General features: G+C 39.4%; 1 protein-coding gene across 2 annotated transcripts in view; it reads left to right on the top strand.

Moving 5' to 3' along the window:
* Positions 1 to 25,410, top strand: part of COLEC10 (collectin subfamily member 10) — a 170,071-nt gene that overhangs the window by 38,216 nt on the left and 106,445 nt on the right. Inside the window, exon 3 of one of the 2 annotated variants that reach the window (XM_027092531.1) lies at positions 15,309 to 15,434. The exons of the other annotated variant lie outside the window; for it this stretch is intronic. Coding sequence (XP_026948332.1) covers positions 15,398 to 15,434 — 37 coding nt within the window. The 5' untranslated portion in view covers positions 15,309 to 15,397. The remainder of the gene's footprint in view (positions 1 to 15,308; positions 15,435 to 25,410) is intronic. 2 annotated transcript variants of the gene reach the window in all.

Here is a 25,410-nt window from a genome sequence, read left to right on the forward strand (position 1 = left end):
AAGTCTCCCCCAGCAACCATGGCAGTCAAATCAGCTGAGGCATACGCATCCAGGAGTGCCTGCAAAGGGTTCAATCCTGTGCAAGCACTGAGGAAACCTATGGGAAGTGGATGTCCAGGTGTCTTCCTTGCCTTCTGGGAGTTTATCACCTGGTCTCTTAATCAGAGCTTGGCTTCCACTATTACACATGCTTTAAAAAAATTACAGCAAAGAAGTGGTACAGGAGGTCAGAAGGCATAATGATACGAATATGGTATGAAGTCTTTAGGAGTTGAGGGGGTAGGAAGGATACATTTGAAATGGGATTGATGGTGTGTGGGGGGGATGGGGCGGGAGGCTACCTGAAAAGGCTTCCTGAAAGAGAAGAGCTTTGAAAAATAAGCAGGCTTCTTAAAAATTATGATTTATTTATTTAGGCTGCGCTGGGTCTTAGTTGTGGCATGCGGGCTTAGTTGCGGCACGCATGCGGGATCTAGTTCCCCAATGAGGGATTGAATCTGGGGTCCCTGCATTGGGAGCGTGGAGTCCCACCCACTGGGCCACCAGGGAGGTCCTGAAAAATGAGCAGGCTTTTAAGAGGCAGATATGAGAAGGAAATGGATTCCAGGCAGGAAAAACTAGGCTCCTGGAGGCCCAGACATGGGCAGGGGTGGGGTGTGTTGGTGGTGGTGATGGAAGAATGGGTAGTGCAGGGTGCATGGTCCCAGCAGAGGACAGGTGAGAGGTGCAGGTACAGAGGACCTTGTCTTTGTGCTAAAGCAGCAGAGAAGGAAGAGGCTGAGGAAGTGTGGATGACTTTGAATGCCGGGTGCTACTGTAGTTTTATGGGCAATGGAGGCTCAAAGGGTTTTTGAACATGATCAAAACTGTGCTTAAGAGATCATTTGTAAACCACTTTATTCTTTTTTTTACCCTCTTTTTTTTTCACTTTATTCTTTTTGAAGTACTTTTTCCATACCTTATGTCACTGAGTCCTTAAAGCAAGACAGTGCAAAATGTAAAGGAGCCGTTCTTTGCCTCATTTTTGCCTCATATTTTTCTAGCCACACCATATACATTGCCAATAAAGCAGAAAGATCAAAAGATTATCCTGTTTGCTCCCAGAGAAGGATTAGGAGGAAGGGGATGGGAAAATATGGACCCCCTGTGAACCACTCTGCAAAGCTACTTGTCTGGAAACAAAATCTGCTTTCCATTCCAAACTGCATCAGAAGTTTAAATAAGAATGATATTCTTATTCCTAAAGTATATCTATATTGTCATGCTAACTTTAAATATACCCTCTTATTTTATCATTTAAGCCATAAGACACAATCCAACATTTGTACGGTTCTTTTTAAAATTTTTGTTTGTTTATTTATTTATTTATGGCCCCGAGACTTGTGGGATCTTCGTTCCCCGACCAGGGATTGAACCTAGCCCTCGGCAGTGAGAGCAAGGAGTCCTAACCACTGGACCGCCAGGGAAGTCCCTGTACAGTTCTTTTAAATCAACAGGATATCATGAGATCATTTAATCATTTAACCTTTGACCAATAACTGACAGGTAGATAAGTTAAGGATTTCTATTAGAAAATTAGAAAAATTAGGAAAGCAGCACTCAGAGAGGACCAGAGACCAGTCCCAGGTGGCAAAGTTAGCAAGAAATAGACTTGAAATTAAAGCAAGAGCTTGAACTCTAGATTCACAACTTCCATGCTCCATTATATTTTGCTAGCTGTTTCTGCTTAACCGAATTCAAGCTATTACCCATCATTTGATAGTAAGCTTCTATAGGTTAAAGGGTATTTTCAACTCTCATCAGAACTGTTCCTTGTCTGATTATTTGAGGCCTGTGGGCAGGTACCAAGATGGAAGATTATAAGTGGCTCATCTGATACAGGAGCTGGCTCTGTCTGCACGATGCAAAAACTGGTGAACAGCATTATAAGACCCTGCCATGGCTGACTTGACTATGAGACATGTTGCACTATGTTGATTTTGTTGGTCTGCCTTCCTCTCCTCCCTTCTTCCACTCCCTCCACTCCCGGGCTGCAGGAGCAGAGAGAGCCTAACACAGGCGCTCTACCTTTTCTGGCTGGCTATCCATCTGCGTCAACGTGGTGTTGGCTTTGGCGCCTCGGCGGTTGGACTCGAGACCATTTTTGGGCAGCTGGGATGATTCCTTTCTAATGGTTTCTTGACCTGCGAAACCAGGATAAGATTATTTTTGCTTAGAGAGACCTCAAAATTTCAATGGGGAGTTTGGTTTTGGACATTTTTTAATGCCCTGCTTAGTTCTCAAGTAATGAAAAAAGCTAAAGCATTTTCAGAGAAGTGACTTTGCAGGTTGGCATGTCAGTGCATGGGCCTACAGCTGATCTCATGCTCTCCGAGGCACACCTGTCTGAAGGAAGCAGGCAGATCGATCCCCCCCTGCTGTTTTGCATTACCTAAAAGGCAGCCCTTCCATGGAGCAGTGGTGGACGTAAATTCTGGCACCCATGAAAAAGTGTTGAGAAACATCTGCAGTCTCTTTAAAACCTTATAAAGTTAACAGCTTTCCATGGAGAGGGACTGCTGGAACAGCACATGCAAATCAAACTGGATGAGTAACCACCTATGGTAGAGATTAACTAGTGTGATGGAGAAAGCCCAAGATGAGGACTAACCTGCTTATTCCATGGGATGTTCCCTGTGCTCCAAGGAGCGGTAATTGTCTCTGAATCTATTGCCAGTTAACACTCAAAAGAAGTTTTGTTGAGTGAATAGATGGATGCCTAATGTATCTATCACCAGGGCTTTTTTTTTTTTTTTTTGCGGTACGTGGGCCTCTCACTGTTGTGGCCTCTCCCGTTGCGGAGCACAGGCTCCAGACGCGCAGGCTCAGCAGCCATGGCTCACGGGCCCAGCCGCCCCGCGACACGTGGGATCTTCCCGGACCGGAACACTAACCCGCGTCCCCTGCATCGGCAGGCGGACTCAACCGCTGCGCCACCAGGGAAGCGCCACCAGGGCTTTTATAAAAACTTTTCCTTTACCTGGAAGGCCCTTTCCCCAACAAAAATATATTTGGTCTCACATTCAGTCAACAAATTATAAGAACCTTCTAGGTTCCAAGCATTGTATTCTGGATATGATGGATATAAATAAGTCAGGGTTCAAATGTTCAAGGAATTTATAATTTAGTAGGGAAGACAGACAAGTAACATGTTGAAACAGAAGGTGCACGAGATGAGCACAGAGTCTGTGGGAGGTCATGGGGGCGGGAGGTGTGGGAGGTGGGGAAGCCCAGAACTGGCAAATCAAGACAAGGGTCCAACAGTTAAAATAAACAGGATATCAACTAGAATTCACCTGAGGAGTTGCTGAGTAAAATGATAAAGGTAATAAAAACTACCATCATTTATTGAGTCTCCATTAAGTTCAGGATCTTTTTACATACATTATCTGAAATGTCACATTTTATAGTACCCATTTTCCAAATTAGGAAACTGAGACTCAAGAACTTGCTCAAGCCCACACAACAAATGATTGCCAGGGCTGGGGTCAGGATATATCTGCCACCAAAGTTACTACATACCTTGTAAATACAAGGTTAGTTCTTGATTAATATATCAGTTCTTTATGACTACCCACTTCTCTGATATTCCACTATCCCTCCAGACCTAATTCCAACCTAATTCATTCATCAATTCAAGGAACTCTCTGAGGTTATGATGCATCGAAAAATACCAATGGCATGGCAAAGTTTGTGATGTCTTTTTCTTTGTTCACACATAGAAGTAACAATGCATCTTCAAGTTGGTGGCATCTGAAATTCCGTAAATATGCAGTATTGTGCTTATGTTATATTGCTTAATTTCTGTCTTCCCCAAATAGACTATAAGCTCCAAGAGGGCAGGACTTTTGCCTTTCTTCTTCATTTTTGTACTCCCATCATCTGGAATGTTGCTGAATAAGTTAATGACTGATTGGATACTGAGTGTCTACTAATTATCAGTGGCTCTGTGAAGTACTGGATGTAGAGTCAGGGACAAAATAGACATGGCTTTTGCTATTCTGGAGAAGATGCAAATTAAACAAACAAGTGAACACATAAGCACATAAATAAATGTGCAGTGTTATGTGGTAAATTGAGAGAAGTGAAAATGTCGCTGTGGAGAAAATAAATGGGATGTTCTCCAAATTTAGACTGGAAAGTCAGGGATGCCCACTACAAGCTGATATCAAAAGGTGAGGGCAACAAGTCCAAGAATCCATAGTACTGTGCTACCTGACATGGGTAATAGCTAATGTCCACCATCCATCCGAGTCCAAAACATTGTCTCCCCTCTTGCAACAGCATGTGACGCTTATTGTATCTGCATGCGTTTTTAGTTATGTTTTTGAAGTATCCTTTCTGTCCACCTAGATTACAAATGCATTCATACGTCTGGTGGAATAGAAAGAACACTGGATTAGGAGATTTTGGTAGTAGTTCTAGCTTTGCCCCTATTTTACAAATTGGGAAGGTTATTTAAACTTTCCAGTCCTCAATATCCTTACCTATAAAATTAGGAGGTTATATTAAATAATCTCTAAGGTGTCATTCAGCTTTAACATTTAAATTCTATAATTATCAGCTTATTTTAACAAGCAATTATTGAGGATCTACTATTGCTAAACTTTCTGCAGAAAGACACAATCCATTCATTCAAAGTGCTTACGATCTTGAAGAGGAGACAGATACGTTGATGGCTTCAATATAGAGCAACAAAGAATTTCCTCTGCTTCTGAACTTTCAACTACTGTCATTGTCCTTCCTAGGTGTGAGCAGACATTCTCCCTCTTAGTAAAGACATTTAACTCTGCCTGCCGCCAACAGATGGGGCAAGTGGTCACATCAACTAGACCCTGTTGCATTGGACTTGAGAGCTAGTGAATGAGAGGGAGCTTTGAGGATCTAAGTTTTGTAAGAAAATAAGCATCTGTATGCCAGGGTAACATGGGAATTGAAAGTAAGGGTCATTTTGTTCCACCTGGATGGGGATGGGAGTGAGGTTGCTATGGGGTGGGCCAAAGATGTTATTGAGGGAAATTTCATAGGGCATTGATGTCTCAGTTGAATTTTGAAAGAAGAAGAATTAAGCAGGTATATTAGTTGGGATACCTTCAACTGCAAAATACAGACTAGCCATTTGAAGATGGATTTGATAAGAAATGCAATCATTATTCCGCATAATATAAATTGCAGGGACAAGAAAATTCCAGGTTTGGCGCCATGGCTCAAAACATCATTGAGAACTCCATCTCTTTCTTGCGTCTTGGCTTGGTCCTCCTCAGAATATTGCTTTCTGGTCTTCAGCTTTTTCCTTCATGATTGCAAGATGGCTGCCTAATCCCTCAGCATTTTTTTTAAACAATTGTATCTTAAAAAGTTGAAAGGGGGTAACTTTTCTCAAAATCCTTTTAATCAAAGAGAAGAACCATGTTCTTTTGCCCTGTTTCCCCTGTTTCTTACCCCAGTCTCAGCAGACTTCCCTTCAGGTCACAGTGGCCATGGCTGGTGCCATGGGAGGCTGGGAAAGCATGTACCTGGCATTTTCAGTCTCCATGTTGCATGGCAGATTCTGTCTGCTGGGAGGAAGTGTGCGTGTGAAGGGGGAGTGGGGAAGCGGGGAATGGTGTGGTTGCTGGGTAAGCCTCCAACTATGTCTTCCAAACAGGAAAGGAAGGAGTGGGGAGTTATTAATGGACCTCATACTCAGACCTGGGCACCGCCCTTTGCTTTCTGAATTGTAGGCATTCAATTGATATTTGCTGATGGTGGGATCATTGTCATGGAAATGGAAAATCAGTGTCAAGTCAGGTAACTGAGTAGTAAAATCAGTTATTCTTTCCAGGCCGTGACTGGATGAAAAAATTTTTAATTTTGTCACTTGAATGGGTGACTGTTGATATTCCTACTGGGTGGCTGAATTAAATACTAATTCAACATCAGGAGAGGTAGTGGTGGTGTTTTTCTAAAAACCATGTCTAATTTGGCAACAGTTTTATAATCTAAAAGGAAATCAGGGAAAAATATGAGTTCAGTGGAAAAAGACCAGATCCTAGGAAATGAAAGTTTACTGAAAACACCATGTGTGGGGCTCTAATGAAAAAAAACAGAGCGCAAGATGGCCCCAGGGCTATGGAAAAAATTTAGTATGTCCTAATGATGTACTTAGTGTCTGTTGATTACACATGGAAACTCACAAGAAAAAGAAGCAGAAGAGGACACCAAAGTAGTGCATTTAAAAAAAATCAACTATATATACAAGCAGACATTAACATTTTTAAAAAAAAACTTCCTTTGCCTTTCTCACAAGTACAAACAAAACAGAAAGCCAGAAGGTTGTCTTCTGACTATAACAACAGCAACAAGAATATTAAATAGAGAATGAAAGAAGAGGCAAGTCATTGTGTTGGTAGGGTGTGGGTTATTTTAAATAATTCATATGAAGTATGCAGAGAGACTGCAAAATCAGTATGAGCATGTCACAACACACCGATCCTTCGAAATAACCTCTCGCCATGTCTTTTTAAGACTGCTAAACCCTTTTGCAAAATTGTGAGAGCTTGTCTGGAGAACAGAAAGCATTAGAGGTGAATAAAAGTTATGGGTTTATTTCCCATTGCTCTTTCTTTGAAGAGATTGCTCCATTTTTTAATAAATAACTGGGACTATTTAGCTCCAACCATAATGTATTTCCAGTGGGTTTTTTTTTTTCTTTTATCTAGAGTTTTATTCTTTTTCTCCGTTCCACCCTACTTTTCTTCTCATGAATGTGAAGACATGTAATAACTCAGGAAAAGGGGCTACAAACGACCATGGGTGGTTGATTATTTCCAGTTTCATGGTGAAATGTTTCCGGTTTCATGGTGTTTACTATGAGGTGTCAAGCCAGGTGCCACATTTCTGCTGTTAAGTTTTCTTTCCATCTAGACTAGATTCACAAGCTTTTTGAAGTTGTTATGCTTTTGTTGACCAATTTTCTAACACCACTTGGAGTTCGTAGATTCGTCCAGGTCCTTGATTTGTAGATTCGTCCAGGGCGATGCAATTTCTGCCCTCCTTTCAGTATCTAATAAGACCTGATGCAGTGTTCTTCCTCAGGAGTCCATGTTAGAGTTATGCAGGGATCTTCTACCTACACACAGGCGTCTACTTGCCTTAGTGTGCCAAATCAGAAGCTCTGTGGTTGGCCCTGGCAAAAACATACCTGAAAACACTTCTTTGAGTTATTGTGATGTACAGGTCTGGTTCAAACCATTAGACTGTTGGAAATCATAAGTTTACTCTCAAAAAAAGAGAGAAAAAAGAAAAGAAATGGAAAGAAAAGAAACAGAGAGAAAACAAAGGCTGCATAGACAGCCCTTGCAAATCTGACTACTGTGACAGCTAACCTGTATGGGAAAACTGGGAATTAGCAGAGTATAATGGTTAAGAGACCAACTCCTTGGATTCAAATTTCTGCTCTGTTGTGTGACCTGCATCAAATTAATTAACCACTCTGAGCCTCAGTTTACTCATATTACAATGAGTATAATAATAATGCCTGTAGTAATTTGGGGATTTAATTATGTATTACGTATTAGATTAAAAACGTATAAAGTATTTGCTGATACACCAACATAAAGTGGTTGTTCAAACAATGTCAACTGTTAGTATCTCAGGCTGCTCAGAGGCTCAGATGTGAAGTCAAATAATATCTTTGATAAAAAAATGAAAACATGAGTGATTGTAAATAAAGGCATGTTGTTTAATAGATACAACATTTTAAAGCCTGAGATCCATAGTGGGATTTTGTTTTAGGTCCTAGGTGTTATAAATTTGGGGTCCATATTTAATATAAATAATTATATTAGCATTTAGAATGCCAGAGTCCCTCTTAATTGTATTAGTAAAAGCCTTAGGTATCATAAAATGACATGTAGAAATTACTGGCTTGGTTTATTAAGGATGGTATTATTTCTGGTAGGTCATGAATATTATGGGCTGCACTGTCCAACAAGAGGATTAAGAATGCATTTATGCATCAGCAAGAAGGCAGGAGAAGAAAATGGCAATTCTTAAAATTGTTTGATAGAGATATTTCAGAACAAGCATTCAATAGTCATCATAGATAACGTTAGATATTTGTCTTAGTTCTCTATATTTATTCTGTACTTTAGAGGTTTTTTCTTTTTAATTACAAATGGAAATGGAGCACGATAATCTTTAATAAGCTTTTCAGTGCTTGGGAGTCTCCTATGGTTCTTAGTCTGGCCCTGAGTCAGACTCCCTTCTGGGGATGTGAGAATTCCACGTGAGTGATTTCTTTAGACCATGTCCTCTCATAGTGATGCCATTTTGGGGTGGAGTTAGTAGAAATGCTGTAACAAAAATCTTTGCTCTTATCCACAAATGTTTGGCATAGACAATGAGCCATCTGGTTCATCCAACAGACAGGAATCACCTGATATGTAAATTCTCTTTCAGTAGCCCTGATTTACCATTAGACAGCTTTGCCAACTTTGTTTGTAATAGACTGTAAGCTCCACATACAACAGGGCCAGATGGTCCCCATGGTTCCTAGTATCAATATCAGCAATGAGAACATTACAGAATTTCAGAATTGAAAAGGGTCTTATGGTGGGCCAAATAATAGTCCCCCGACGGTGTTCACATCCTATTACCCGGAACGTGTGAATACCTTAACTTTACAAGGTAGAAGGGACTTTGCAAATTTGATTAAATTAAGAATCTTGAGATGACAAGATTATCCTGGATTGTTGGGTGGGTCCAATCTAATCATAAAGATTCTTATGAGAGAGGCAAAAGGATCAAAGTTGGTAGAAGGAATTGTGACAACATAAGCAGAGATTGGAGTGATGGAGCCATAAGCCAAGTAATGCCAGCAGCATCTAGAGTCTGGTAGAAGCAAGGAACTGATTCTCCCCTGCAGTCTCCAAAATAAACCAACCCTGATGATACATTGATTTTATTTTTTAAAATTTTATTGGATTATAGTTGATTTACAATGTTGTGTTAGTTTCAGGGGTACAGCAAAGTGATTCAGTTATACATATACCTATATTCATTCTTTTTCAGACTATTTTCTCATATAGTTTATCACAGAATATTGAGTAGAGTTCCATGTGCTATACAGTAGGTCCTTGTTGGTTATCTATCTTATGTATAGTTGTGTGTGTATGTTAATCCCAAGCTCCTGATTTATCCCTCCCCAACCACGTTTCCCCTTGAGTAACCATAATTTTGTATTTGATACCTGAAAATCTGTTTCTGTTTTGTAAATAAGTTCATTTGTATCATTTTTTAAAAATTAGATTCCACATATGAGTGATATCATATGATATTTGTCTTTCTCTGTCTGACTTACTTCACTTGGTATGATGATCTCTAGGTCCATCCATGTTGGCATTATATATGTACCACGTCTTCTTTATCCATTCCTCTGTCGATGGACATTTAGTTTGCTTTCATCAAAAGTCTACAAACAATAGATGCTGGAGAGGGTGTGGAAAAAAGGGAACCCTCCTACACTGTTGGTGGGAATGTAAGTTGGTACAGCCACTATGGAGAACAGTATGGAGGTTCCTTAAAAAACTAAAAATAGAACTCCCATATGATCCAGCAATCCCACCCCTAAGCATATATCCAGAGAAAACCATAATTTAAAAAGACACATGCACCCCAATGTTCATTGCAGCACAGTTCACAATAGCCAAGACATGGACACAACCTGGTGATACATTGATTTTAGCCCTGTAAGACTCATTTTGAACTTGTGACCTCCAAAACCATATGATAATAAGTTTGTGGGGTTTTTAAGCTACTAATTTGTGGTAACGTGTTACAGCAATGATAGGCAACTAATACAGACTTCATAGAATCATCAAATTTTATTTTATTTTTTTGATTGAGTGATATGAGGCTCAGAGACCTTGGCCATTCATTTATTCACTCATTCAACAAAAATTTATTGAGCTGCTAACATCTGCCAGGCACTGTGAGCAATAGACATACATGATCCATGCAATACCTTTCTGAACCTTTCTCCCAGTACCCTGGGCATCAGAATCTGGAGTGGAGAGACCCCCCAGAGGAAAGATGTTTGGAGCTGATGAATACTGATGGTGGTAGGCCTGATCCCCAGAGATGCACTGTTTCCATTCCTTCCAGGGCCTTGGTAGTTTGCTTTTCTTTTGATTTTTTGAACTGCCCAGGACTTAACAAATTCCTTCATTTACACAAGTTGGCTAGAGTGAGTTTCTGTGGCTGTTACGCCAACCCTAATAAATTATCTAAATAAATAGTCAGCTGATAGTGACCTCTGATCATGTCAAAGGTTTGTGACGGTGTTTTAGACCAACAATTTATTTTTAACAAGCTCATTTGATTCCACAGAAATAGTCTTCAGGTCATCAGCCCACTGATGTTTCATCCCCAACAAGCTAAGTCCACATCTTAATCTCAGCATTTGGGAAACATTTTTCTCTGTCTACGTGGAAAGAAAAATGTGAACCACAGACTGAATTTGCAGTTCTCTGATGTCTGAGCTGCTCCAGTGTGTTATGGAAAGAATAAATATGAATTTCATAATAATTCCATGAATATTATCTACCACCAGCAAATAAGAAAATTGCCATTGCTGGATAACTTCTAAAATACTAGCCATGGAAGGGATGATGGCTGATGTTTAATGTCTTAAATAAGTAGCTATCATCCTCCTCAAGGAACAGCAAGTTCTTCCAATAAAGAGAAAGGATAAGTCAGAGAGCAGAGGTACTGCCTACAGGGACTCAGACTATAAGGTTAAGCTTAATGATTTCAAGCACAGACCCTTGATGAATCCTAGACACCCTGAGAATTCACTGTGTCTCCCCTTACAGAGCTTGCCAGACTCCAGTGATAGCAAGATTCGACAGATTGGTTAAGTGATTACACTTGAAGCCAGGCTTCACCGTTTGATTTTCTTGATCAACTCATTAACCTTGTTAAACCTCAAGATCCTTGTGTAGAACTGAGTCACTTTCTGCAGCAGAGATGAGCACAGCATAGTAAATCAGCTACACCTCAATAAAAACAAAGTAGGACCAATAATAGCATCTTTGTTCTAGATGAATTATAAGGTTTATATGAAATAATATGTGGATGAAAGTCATAGAGATGTTCACAAATAGTCTGGTTCTCTTCTCTTCTGGGTTAAGACTGAACTTTCTCACCCCTTGTGGAGTGAGGGTGATGACCAAGTGACTCACTTTGGCCAATGACATATGAGCAAAACTGACACATGTCATTTCTGGGAGGAGCCCTTTAAGAGCCAGGATTCGATTCACTGGCTCATTGTCTTCTTCAGCAACGTCAGGGTTCAACATGGTGACTTCTGCATCCTGTGGGGTCCTAGCCTGAAGGTGATATGGTGCTCATCCACCAGCGGACCTGAAATAACCTTTGTTGTTTTAAGCCACTGATATATTTTGGAGCTGTTTGTATCTACCAAACAAACTAGACTGCTAGGAATCCCATGTAAAGCACTTAACACACAGTAACTTGTCAGGTTGGATGAGAGGTGAGGTCATGGGGGTAATTCATTTACTCATTTAACAAAAGTTTACTATCACATCTAGATGCTATGCAGGGTGAATATCATGGTGAAGGGGGAGACAGAGTCCTTGCCTTCATGGAGTTCACAATTATGCTGAGGCTGCTACCCTTCCAAAACTGAGAAAAACAATCAGAAAAGTTTCACAGCCCTGCTGGAGAGAAAAAACCGTGAAGTTGGGCTGGGCAAAACTCTTCATACAAAGACAGAAGGGCAAAGAATAGTTATCCCTACCCAAGAACCAAAGATTGGTTGGGAACAGTGGATGTAACCTGGTTGATACTGGTTCTGGGCATGCCTGAAGGTGTGATTCCTGCCTGGCTGTGGCACCATTATCGATGCTTCTGCACTGAGTTCCCTGACCCAACATGTCATGACTGCACCCAACAAAATGGCCCTCTTTAATGGAACCCATGCCCTGTTCACTCCACTCACATGAACTCACACTCTGCCTAGCCACCACCATCCCACTAGACCAAAATAAAATTGAATGTTTCCCAGCCTGATTTACCATACATATACTCTGGCTGTATTAGACCCACCTGAACTATAGCCTTTAGGGTAGCTTTCAGAAGAAGCTGAGAAGCAACAAATCAAAAGGCTATTTACTTTCCTCCCTTTCTGGAAACAAATGGCATTTGGTCAAGCATGGTGGTGATCCTCACTGGGTTCCTGGCAGCGGACCTGAGCTCTGTGATGTGGACGCCTGGTCCCACCAAGGTGGAAAGGCAGAGGTCCCTGTTGCAGTTCTGCCTGCTCCCACATGAGAAGGAGTGTTGGCAGTTCAGCACTTTGAAAGTCAATGAAGAACACCCTTTCATATTGAATCTAACAGTCAGCACCTTGGGCTCAGCAGAGATGCCCCAGTCCTGGCCACTACCTAGCAGAGTGTTCTTCTGGGCATCTCACAGAGAGAGGGAGAGGAAGGACTCTAAGTTAGTTGTTGATGAGCTTCTTCTTTATGCCCAGGAGTGGTTTGAAATGAAGCATACAGTTTTTCTGTGTTCTTGGAGTAGCTTAATCAGAATTGATGACGTCAGGAATAAAAACATCGTCTTGAGATTCATGTTGCTTCATTAGGAATCTTGGCCCTGACGCTTACAAGATGTGTGATCTTGAGTGAATTGTTTGGTCTCTCTGAACCCCAGTTTTCTTACCTGTAAAATGGTAATATTAACATCTTATAGGTGGTGTTCAAAGAATTAAATAATATATGTTAAGCAGTGTCTAGGGCATAGTGGACTCTTATTATGTGTTCATGCCTTTTCCTTTTTCCTTCTAAAGCAGGTATGACTAAGTACTTCTTTTTGCTCTTCTATCTGTGGGAGAAAGCATTATGCATCTTTGAGGGTTACAATGCCCCTTCCATTGCATCCATCATATATTTATTTATCCTCCCAATAATGTTATGTGTAAGAACTATAATGATGCTCATTTTATAGATAAAGAAAGTGGAGTGCAAGGAGATTAAGCAACTTGATCAATGATCACAAAGATAGTACTTGTCACAGGTATGACTTGCACTCAAGTATTAGACCCAAAACTCCTTCTCTTTATAGTCCTTGATTTTTCTTTGAGATTTGCATGGAGTCTGACTTTGTTGTGGCCAAAGATTAAGCCATGTTTAGCACTATCTCTGTCTACTGGTCTTTATATTTCCATTGTTATCAGAAACAACTTGATATAAGGTCAACCTTAGGCATGTTGAGCCTTCATCAGGGAAGGGGCAGTTGCGTAAGTGTTAGGTTGAGTGTGTAGGACTGGAACACCACATTTTAATCTCTGTAGGGTCTCAGACTGGCAATCAAAAAGGGAAAGAAGGTGTGCCTGCTATCTTTTCATCCCTTCCCCCAAACCCCACCCCCATCCTGGGGATGCTGATCTTCATGGACTACATCCCTCTTTGCAGGGTCACCTGGGAATGGTTGGGTTTCTTTACCAAAGATGATAGCTTGTCTCAAGCTATCATTCTCTTCTTCTGAGTTTCATTAATCATGCCATCTCCTCATTTTCGAGGGCCTATGAGGGTCAAGTTCTCAGGGTACTGCACAGCAGTGTAAATAATGCCTTATCAAACCTTCCTAAATTTAGCCTAATATTCTGGTGGGACCCTGAGTGACAATAAGTAATTCCAAATGGTACAAGGAAAATGTACCCTAGGTAGATGATGGCTGTCAATAATCGGTTTCCTTATCCATCACCAAACCAAATCCTCAATCACACAGTGTCCTTTTGGGACTCTTTTCCTCTTTCAAGGATACCATCGGTAGTAACTTTAATTTGGTTTTCCCAATATAGAAAGTGTTGGGCTATGGTGATGTCACCATAGTAAGTACACCTGTTTCAGTACCTGGAAACTTCTTTCCCTAGATACATCTCTGACCTGCCTTTCACTTAATTCAATGTCATTTTGCTCCAACGTCATTTTTTTAGAGAGGTCTTTCTGGATCATGCCATCTAAAACAGCAATTCCTGCATTGCTCTCTGCCTCCTTCCTCTTCTTTATTTTTATTTTCAATATTGTTTTTTAACCACATAAAATATTATATACCACATTTAATTGTCTGTTTTTCACCACTAAAATTAAAGCTCCATGGAGCAAGGACTGTCTGTTTTGTTAGTGCAATTTACATAAAATGACCTACTTGGTTAAATAAAGGGGAAGTTTGTTAGGACAAATGCAAGCTCTACAGAAAGAAGAAAAAAGAGAATACAGATTTCTGCTAATAACTATTCTGTCATCATCGAGAAAAGCAGACCAAAGTACCATGTTCTGATCACTGCCGAGAGGTGTATCTTCCTTTAATTAAGATAATTCCTTTAAGGACGTTCAGTTCCCTTTACTGCTCTCTCATCGAGCAACTTTCTATCACTAAGTCAGTTTTCTAATTGCCTTTTTCCTAGTAAAGACTGTGAATGAAGGGCTATGGGGCACAAGCATTCTGATCACTAGAGTTGTTCATTCCCACTGTTCTCGGTATCTCCCTTAGTAATCAGTAAAGTTATGTTCCTGTTTATAAGAAGCATCAGAGGTAAAACTTAGGTAAACTCACAAAACCAGGTTTATGAACCTGGAAAGCCAAAGTCTCAACTCTCCACTCTGATTTCCCTCCAATGGGTAGCAGCCGTGATGAAACACATCTGGAAAGGTTATCCAACCTTACCCATGGCTCTCATCTGCTATCCGACCTTACCCATGGCTCTCATCTGGCATACAAATTTTGGGACTGGTTAGTTTCAAGTTCATATGGGCTTAGATGCAGCAATAGTGGATCTTCATAATTAACCTAAATTAGCTTAAGGTTTGTAGTGTGCTACTGGTAGAAAAGGGAGGCATTGCTGTAGCATTGACCGCACAGTTTACTTTTAATGGACAGATTTTCATTTAGTGAACTGCAGCAAAACAAAACAAAAATGCTGCAGACATTTATCTCTCAGTAGCTACCTAATAAAGCTTAAACTGGCCAACTTCCATGCCCTTCAGGGTGCCAGAAATACAAACAGGAAGTTAACATTTCCATAGCAATAACAATTCTGAAATAAAAGCTGAGGAGAAACAATAAAACAGAAGGTCAGGATAAAAGCAATTTACATTTTAACATCCTAACACTACATCAGAATAAATTTTAAATATCAAAATAGAGTCAGAGTAAAATTAGAGTAACATTTGTGATCAAATGACTTTTTTTTTCATTTTTAGGCATGGCTTCCGTCTGGTCTTGTAGCAAGGCGCGAACTTATATAGCGTCTCTAAATTCCCTCAACTTGTAAGTTCTGCTGTGTCATCCTATGGATAATTTTGACCAAGCAAGGCTCTCTATTTCAGGTATAAATGTTCTTTTCAAAGAAAAGATGATTCTCGTATGATTCATTGTGTTGATCATTTGCTTATATTCACTCCATTATTGTGAGAAGCCATGCACAATAATGCGTGTAATGAAAACAGTGATTTTAAGCAAGTCAAATGGATTCTTCAGATATCCCTAGTAAGCCAAGAGGATGACAGGTTATCCTTTGGGAATGGGCATAACCTAGAACTGGTAAATGTTCCTTGATTTCCCTGTGCTTGGACCTTTCCTTTCTAAACTATTAAACATTCTTTTCCTCTAACTATAGAAGATGGAGGTGGTTTTCTAAGACAGTGAGAAGATAGTTTAACAGTATGTAGAGGAAGGATGAACTGAATGTCAAGGAGACAGAAAAGGGACATTCTTAGGTTGAGATGAGTAACCAGGAGATAATAAACCAGTGTAAAGGACAGAAGAGAGGGAAGAGGGGATTTAGGTCCATAAACCATGAATTTGTTATTGCAACCTTGAGCTGTGCAAGCTTCCATGGCCTTCTGTCCTTGTAAGATAATGGGCTTATAAAGCAGATAAAATTGCTAACAATTGGGACACTGATACAGAAAATTAGAATACCTTTTATGGTGATAGACTCTATTTTCCATAAATTATCTTTCATTGTTTAAGGAATACATATTCAGTTTCTTTAAATGGTGTAAATGCCGTAACAGTAGTTTCTAAGCCTTCCACTCCTTTAAAAATGTGTTGAGCATCAAGTAAGACCCAAGTAAATTCTCATCCAAAATGACTTTTTACCCTTTTATTTTCTCACTTTACCTCCTGTTACTGAAATGTGATTTTGATGTGGGACATTGGCACTGATTTTGAATTAGTTGCAACCATGAACATTGCAGTTTACCCAGAATCCATAGAATAATATCTCTATAAATCTACATCCTAGCCCTAGAATGTCCCCCCTTAATTGGGTTGACAAGTGTGTTTTAATATACTACAGTCCTGATGAGATAGAAGCATGATCTCCTCAACTTCAGTAAATGCAAGCCTGATAGCCAGAGAAAGAGTAAGATGACTCCCTTTTGCCTCTAGCTGTGATAAATTTATGTATTCATACTTAAAAAAGACAAATTACTTTTTTAAATGTAATCCTAAGGGGATTAATACTAGCAAATATTATGCCAATCTCAAAATCCTGTAATTTCAGTGTACTGGGCACTTACAGGAAATTGTGTAAGAAATTGTTTAAATGGAATACTGCCCTCTTATGGTTACACAGATCCTTCTAGAGCCAAACATAAAATCATAGTCTTTAGTTAGGGCAGTTAATAGAGGGATTTAATTAGTGGAGAGATCCAAAAAATGTAACACAGACTTCGATTTTACACGCTACAAAACGGAGTTGTATGGAGGCAGCTCATCCTAGGTTTATATATCTAGGTTTCACAGAGGCAAGGATAGAACCCAGTTCATTGCTTTTTCCATTCTAATGCATATTTGAATAGAATTATAAGTTCTGGTTTCATAATGCAGATATTTCAAGGGAAATTACAAAACATCAATTTTAGCAAAGGATTTTGTTAATAAGATTCATTGTACTAAATCAATATGATGTCAAAACTTTCCGAACGTTAGAGGACTTCAGCATCGTATCAAATCAGAAAATTTGGAAAGTTTTCAAATATCAAACTAAAAAACTTCCAGTTTTCAGGACATTTTATTTATATTCTCCAAAAATCATTCTTATTCTTATTTATCATCTGAGGAGTCACAGAACAAGTTGAATACATATATCTAACACGTGGCAGTCTGTCAAACACTGGATAAAAAAAGCATTTTTTTTTCCTAAAACCTTTCATCTCTTCCAAGATAACCATTTGCATTTTTATTTGTTCCCAGGCTGTTGTTTTTATTTAAATCAGCTTTATTGAGGTATAATTTACATACAATAGAATGTATACATTTTAGTGTACAGTTGAATGAGTTTTGATAAATGCCTGTGCTTGTGTAACCATCATCAGAATCAAGATATAGACCATATACATAGATATATAGAACATATATATCACCCAAGAAAGTTTCATTGTCCTTGATCACAGTCGATCTCCCCATTCTGGCCCCAGGCAAACATTTATCTCTTTTCTGTCTACTCTATAAAGAATAGATTTGATCTATACAGACCTTCATATATAAGAAGTTATAAAGTAGATACTCTTCCATGTTTGGTTTCTTTCTTTCAGCATAATGGTTTGAGATTCATCATTGTTGTTTTGTACATCAGTAGTTTGCTCCTGTTTATGGCTGAGTTGCATTCCATAGTATGGATATACCACAGTATTCATCTTCTCACTAGCTATTGGATATTTGGTTTGTTTCTAGTTTGGGGATTTTTTATTAAAAAATACTGCTGTGAAAGTTCATGTAAAAGTCATAGTGTGGCCAGATGTTTTTAGTTCTCATAGGTAAATACCTAGAAGTGCAGTTGTTAGCTCATATGATAAGTGTATTTTAACTTCAAGACCCCACTAAACTGTCATCCAAAATGGCTGTATGATTCTACATTTCCACCAGAAATGTATGAGAGTTCCAGTTGCTTCAAATTCTTGTCACCGCTTGATGGCATCAGTATTTTTGTGTGTGTGTGAATTTTAGAATTTTATTTATTTTTTTATACAGCAGGTTCTTATTAGTTATCCATTTTATACATATTAGTGTATACATGTCAATGCCAATCTCCCAATTCATCCCACCACCACCACCACTGCCACTTTCCCCCCTTGGTGTCCATACGTTTGTTCTCTACATCTGTGTCTATTTCTGCCCTGCAAACCGGTTCATCTGTACCATTTTTCTAGGTTCCACATATATGCGTTAATATACGATATTTGTATTTCTCTTTCTGACTTACTTCACTTGGTGTGACAGTCTCTAGACCCATCCATGTCTCTACAAATGACCCAATTTCGTTGCTTTTTATGGCTGAGTAATATTCCATTGTATATATGTACCACATCTTCTTTATCCCTTCGTTTGTCAATGGGCATTTAGGTTGCTTCCATGACCTGGCTATTGTAAATAGTGCTACAATGAGCATTGGGATGCATGTGTCTTTTTGAATTTTGGTTTTCTCTGAGTATATGCCCAGTAGTGGGATTGTTGGGTCACAGGGTAATTCTATTTTTAGTTTCTTAAGGAACCTCCATACTGTTCTCCATAGTGGGTGTATCAATTTACATTCCCACCAACAGTGCAAGAGGGTTTCCTTTTCTCCACACCCTCTCCAGCATTTGTTGCTTGTAGATTTTCTGATGATGGCCATTGTGACTGGTGTGAGGTGATACCTCATTGTAGTTTTGATTTTCATTTCTCTAATAATTAGTGATGTTGAGCAGCTTTTCATGTGCTTCTTGGCCACATGTATGTCTTCTTTGGAGAAATGTCTATTTAGGTCTTCTGCCCATTTTTGGATTGGGTTGTATGTTTTTTTTATATTGAGCTGCATGAGCTGTATATATATTTTGGGGATTAATCCTTTGTCTGCTGATTCATTTGCAAATATTTTCTCCCATTCTGAGGGTTGTCTTTTCATCTTGTTTGTAATTTCCTTTGCTTTGCAAAAGCTTTTAAGTTTCATTAGGTCCCGTTTGTTTATTTTTGTTTTTATTTCCATTACTCTAGGGGGTGGATCAGAAAAGATCTTCCTTGATTTATGTCAAAGAGTGTTCTTCCTATGTTTTCCTCTAAGAGTTTTAGAGTGTCCAGTCTTACTTTTCGGTCTCTAATCCATTTTGAGTTTATTTTTGTATATGGTGTTAGGGAGTGTTCTAATTTCATTCTTTCATATTAAGCTGTCCAGTTTTCCCAGCACCACTTATTGAAGAGGCTGTCTTTTCTCCATTGTATATCCTTGCCTCCTTTGTCATAGATTAGTTGACCATAGGTGTGTGGGTTTATCTCTGGGCTTTCTATCCTGTGCCATTGATCTATATTTCTGTTTTTGTGCCAGTACCATAGTGTCTTCATTACTGTAGCTTTGTAGATAGTCTGAAGTCAGGGAGTCTGATTCCTCCAACTCCGTTTTTTCCCCTCAAGACTGCTTTGGCTATTCGGGCTCTTTTGTGTTTCCATACAAATTTTAAGATTTTTTCTTCTAGTTCTGTAAAAAATGCCATTGATAATTTGATAGGGATTGCAGTGAATCTGTAGATTGCTTTGGATAGTATAGTCATTTTTAGTCTGTTGATTCTTCCAATCCAACAATATGGTATATCTCTCCATCTGTTTGTATCATCTTTAATTTCTTTCATCAGTGTCTTATAGATTTCTGCATACAGGTCTGTTGTCTCCCTAGGTAGGTTTATCCCTAGGTATTTTATTCTTTTTCTTGCAATGGTAAATGGGAGTGTTTCCTTAATTTCTCTTTCAGATGTTTCATCATTAGTGTATAGGAATGCAAGAAATTTCTGTGCATTAATTTTGTATCCTGCAACATTACCAAACTGATTGCTTAGCTCTAGTAGTTTTCTGGTGGCATCTTTAGGATTCTCTATGTATAGTTTCATGTCATCTGCAAACAGTGACAGTTTTACTTCTTCTTTTCCAATTTGGATTCCTTTTATTTCTTTTTCTTCTCTGATTGCCATGGTTAAGACTTCCAAAACTATTGGAATAATAGTGGTGAGAGTGGACATCCTTGTCTTCTTCCTGACCTTAGAGGAAATGGTTTCAGTTTTCCACCATTGAGAATGATGTTTGCTGTGGGTTTCTCATATATGGCCTTTATTATGTTGAGGTAGGTTCCCTCTGTGCCCACTTTCTGGAGAGTTTTTATCATAAATGGGTGTTGAATTTTGTCAAAAGCTTTTTCTGCATCTATTGAGATGACTGTATGGTTTTTATTCTTCAATTTGTTAATTTGGTGTATCACATTGATTGATTTGCATATATTGAAGAATCCTTGCATCCCTGGGATAAATCCCTCTTCAATATGGTGTATGATCCTTTTAATATGCTGTTGGATTCTGTTTGCTGGTATTTTGTTGAGGATTTTTGCATCTATGTTCCTCAGTGATATTGGCCTGTAGTTTTCTATTTTTGTGACATCTTTGTCTGGTTTTGGTATCAGGGTGATGGTGGCCTCGTAGAATGAGTTTGGGAGTGTTCCTCACTCTGTTATATTTTGTAAGAGTTTGAGAAGGATAGGTGTTATCTCTTCTCTAAATGGTTGATAGAATTCGACTGTGAATCCATCTGGTCCTGAACTTTGGTTTCTTGGAAGACTTTTAATCACAGTCTCAATTTCAGTGGTTGTGATTGGTCTGTTTATATTTTCTATTTCTTCCTGGTTCAGTCTCAGAGGGTTGTGCTTTTCTAAGAATTTGTCCATTTCTTCCAGGTTGTCCATTTTATTGGCATATAGTTGCTTGTAGTAATCTCTCATGATCTTTTGTATTTCTGCAGTATCAGCTGTTACATCTCCTTTTTCGTTTCTAATTCTATTGATATGAGTCTTCTCCCTTTTTTTCTTGATGAGTCTGGCTAATGGTTAATCAATTTTGTTTATCTTCTCAAAGAACCAGCTTTTAGTTTTATTGATCTTTGCTATTGTTTTCTTTGTTTCTATTTCATTTATTTCTGCTCTGCTCTTTATGATTTCTTTCCTTCTACTAACTTTGCGTTTTGTTTGTTGGTAAGGTTAGATTGTTTATTTGAGATTTCTCTTGTTTCTTGAGGTAGGCTTGTATTGCCATAAACTTCCCTCTTAGAACTTCTTTTGCTTCATCCCATAGGTTTTGGATCGTCGTGTTTTCATCATCATTTGTCTCTAGGTATTTTTTTATTTCCTCTTTGATTTCTTTAGTGATCTCTTGGTTATTTAGTAATGTACTGTTTAGCCTCCATGTGTTTGTGTTTCTTACATTTTTCCCCTGTAATTGATTTCTAATTTCATAGCGTTGTGGTCAGAAAAGATGCTTGATATGATTTCAATTTCTTTAAATTTACTGAGGCTTGATTTGTCACCCAAGATGTGATCTATCCTGGAGAATGTTCCGTGTGCACTTGAGAAGAAAGTTTAATCTGCTGTTTTTTGGATGGAATGTCCTATAAATATCAATTAAATCTATCTGGTCTATTGTGTCATTTAAAGCTTGTGTTTCCTTATTAATTTTCTGTCTGGATGATCTGTCCATTGGTGTAAGTGAGGTGTTAAAGTCCCCCACTATTATTGTGTTACTGTCGATTTCCTGTTTTATAGCTGTTAGCAGCTGCCTTATGTATTGAGGTGCTCCTGTGTTGGTTGCATATATATTTATAATTGTTATATCTTCTTCCTGGATTGATCCCTTGATCATTATGTTGTGGCCTTCGTTGTCTCTTGTAATTTTCTTTATTTCAAAGTCTGTTTTGTCTGATAGGAGAATTGCTACTCCAGCTTTCTTTTGATTTCCATTTGCATGGAATATCTTTTTCCATCCCCTCACTTTCAGTCTGTATGTGTCCCTAGGTCTGAAATGGGTCTCTTGTAGAGAGCATATATATGGGTCTTGTTTTTGTATCCATTCAGAGAGCCTGTGTCTTTTGCTTGGAGCATTTAATCCATTCACGTTTAAGGTAATTATCGATATGTATGCTCCTATTACCATATTCTTAATTGTTTTGGGTTTGTTTTTGTAAGTCCTTTTCTTCTCTTGTGTTTCCCATTTAGAGAAGTTCCTTTAGCATTTGTTGTAGAGCTGCTTTGGTGGTGCTGAATTCTCTTAGCTTTTGCTTGTCTGTAAAGCTTTTGATTTCTCTGTCGAATCTGAATGAGATCCTTGCCGGGTAGAGTAATCTTGGTTGTAGGTTCTTCCCTTTCATCACTTCAAATATATCATGCCACTCTCTTCTGGCTTGTAGAGTTTGCTGAGAAATCAGCTGTTAACCTTATGTGAGTTCCCTTATATATTATTTGTCATTTTTCCCTTGTTGCTTTCAATAATTTTTCTTTGTCTTTAATTTTTGTCTGTTTGATTACTGTGTGTCTTGGTGTGTTTCTCTTTGGGTTTATCCTGCCTGGGACTCTGCGCTTCCTGTACTTGGGTGGCTATTTCCTTTCCCATGTTAGGGAAGTTTTCGACTATAATCTCTTCAAATATTTTCTTGGGTACTTTCTATCTTCTCCTTCTGGGACCCCTATAATGTGAATGTTGTTGGGTTTAATGTTGTCCCAGAGGTCTCTTAGTCTGTGTTCATTTCTTTTTATTCTTTTTTCTTTATTCTGTTCTGCAGCAGTAAATTCCACCATTCTGTCTTCCAGGTCACTTATCCGTTCTTCTGCCTCAGTTATTCTGCTATTGATTCCTTCTAGTGTAGTTTTCATTTCAGTTATTGTATTGTTCATCTCTGTTTGTTTGTTCTTTAATTCTTCTAGATGTTTGTTCTTTAATTCTTCTAGGTATTTGTTAAACGTTTCTTGCATCTTCTCGATCCTTGCCTCCATTCTTTTTCCGAGGTCTTGGATCATCTTCACTATCATTATTCTGAATTCTTTTTCTGGAAGATTGCCTATCTCCACTTCATACAGTTGTTTTTCTGGGGTTTTATCTTGTTCCTTCATCTGGTACATAGCTCTCTGCCTTTTCAACTTGTCTGTCTTTCTGTGAATGTGGTTTTTGTTCCACAGGCTGCAGGATTGTAGTTCTTCTTGCTTCTGCTGTCTGCCCTCTGGTGGATGAGGCTATCTAAGAGGCTTGTGCAAGTTTCCTGATGGGAGGGACTGGTGGTGGGTATAGCTGGGCGTTGCTCTGGTGGGCAGAGTTCAGTAAAACTTTAATCCGCTTGTCTGCTGATGGGTGGGGCTGGGTTCCCTCCCTGTTGGTTGTTTGGCCTGAAGTAACCCAATACTGGAGCCTACCCGCCTCTTTGGTGGGGCTAATGGTGGACTCTGGGAGGGCTCACGCCAAGGACTACTTCCCAGAATTTCTGCTGCCAGTGTCCTTGTCCTCACGGTGAGCCACAGCCACCCCCGCCTCTGCAGGTGACCCTCCAACACTATCAGGTAAGTCTGGTTCAGTCTCCTATGGGGTCACTGCTCCTTCCCCTGGGTCCTGATGCGCACACTACTTTGTGTGTGCCCTCCAAGAGTGGAGTCTCTGTTTCCCCCAGTCCTGTCAATGTCCTGCAGTCAAATCCCACTAGCTTTCAAAGTCTGATTCTCTAAGAATTCCTTCTCCCGTTGCCAGACCCCCATGTTGGGAAGCCTGACGTGGGGCTCATTACGTTCACTCCAGTGGGTGGACTTCTGTGGTATAAGTGTTCTCCAGTCTGTGAGTCACCCACCCAGCAGTTATGGGATTTGATTTTATTGTGATTGCGCCCCTCATACCGTCTCATTGTGCCTTCTCCTTTGTCCTTGGATGTGGGGTATCTTTTTTGGTGAGTTCCAGTGTCTTCCTGTCAATGATTGTTCTGCAGTTACTTGTGATTCCGGTGCGCTCGCAAGAGGAAGTGAGCGCACATCCTTCTACTCCGCCATCTTGAACCAATCTCAGCATCAGCATTTTTAAATTTAGGTGTTATAGTGGTTAATAGGACATCTCATTTCAGTAGGTGTTTTAATTTGCATTTATCTCATGGCTAATGATTTTAAACCTCTTTTCATGTGCCTATTAACCACTCAAATACCTTTTTTTAAATGATGTGTCTGGCCAAATCTTTTGGCCATTTTAAAAAAATTGGATTTGCAACCTGTATTTGAGTTTTAAGTGTTCTTTTTATATTCTAGATGCCAATCCTTTGTCAGCTACATGTATTGTTAATATTTTCTTCTAGCCTGTGGCTTGCCTTTTCATTTTCTTAATGATGGTTAGGCAGTCCCATGTGCTATAGATTGAATATTTATGTCTTCCCCAAATTCATGTATTGAAATTGTAATCCCCAAGGTGATGGTATTAAGATATAAGGCCTTTGGGAAGTGAATGGATCATGAGGGTAGATCCTTTCATAAAGGATTAGTGCCTTATAAAAAAAAGGCCCAAGAAAGCTCCCTTGCCCCTTCCACCATGTGAGAACACAGTGAGAAGATGCCATCTGTGAGAAAGTGACACTGAATCTTCCAGCACCAAAATCTTGGACTTCTCAGCCTGTGAGAAGTCGGAACTGTGAGAAAAAAAATTGTTGATGTTTATAAACCATCCAGTTTATAGTATTTTCGCTACAGCATCCCAAATGAAGTAAGACACTATGCTATGAAATACTGTACCCTCCTGTCACTGATCAGTATTCTGTTTAAAGATATCATTGGTATTGAGCCTTTCAAAATATGACTCTCGTAAATGACCACAATTCTAACAAGTATTCCTTTTTTAAAATAGTGCCATACGCATATTGCTTAATTACAGAAATATCTATGTAAAACTCAAGAATAAGCAATTATACTCCAATAAAGATGTTAAAAAAAAAAAACTCAAGAACAGTGACTGGCTACTTAATGGGTATTGGGTTTTCTTTAGAAGTTATGAGAATGTTTTGGAACTAGATAGAAGCCATAGATGCACAAGATGGTGAATCTACTAAATAATATTGAATTATATCCTTTAAAATGGTTAGTGTTATGCGAATTTCACCTTAATTTTTAATAAAGAAAATAAAAAGGGGAAGAGAGGAGTGTACCTCATCCCATCTCTGAAGGACAGAATGATGCAATAGGGGCGGAGCAGGCGAGACTAAGCGCAGCAGTTAGAGGTCCCACTCCACCAACAGTCAGGCTCGCAGTGGTCCTCACGGCAGACAGTGCAGTGAGAGGCAGATCACGGCCTTCTCCCGGGGCCCTCTAGGCCCTCCGGCCAGCAGGTGAGCTACGGGACGTGGGGACAGGCTGAAGGCTGTGTCTCGCAGAGCTCCAGAGCCCTCGCAATGGCCACCCACTGGCGGGGCCCAGGCCTTGAAGCAGCAGCAAACCTCTCTGCAATCCCCACCTCGGCGACCTAACAGCAGTGGCAGTCTCCATGGGTCGCAGTCCAC

This window comes from Aethalodelphis obliquidens, unplaced genomic scaffold (genome assembly GCF_003676395.1).
Source record: "Aethalodelphis obliquidens isolate GAN/ISIS:26980383/991018 unplaced genomic scaffold, ASM367639v1 scaffold79, whole genome shotgun sequence".
NCBI lineage: Eukaryota > Metazoa > Chordata > Mammalia > Artiodactyla > Delphinidae > Aethalodelphis > Aethalodelphis obliquidens.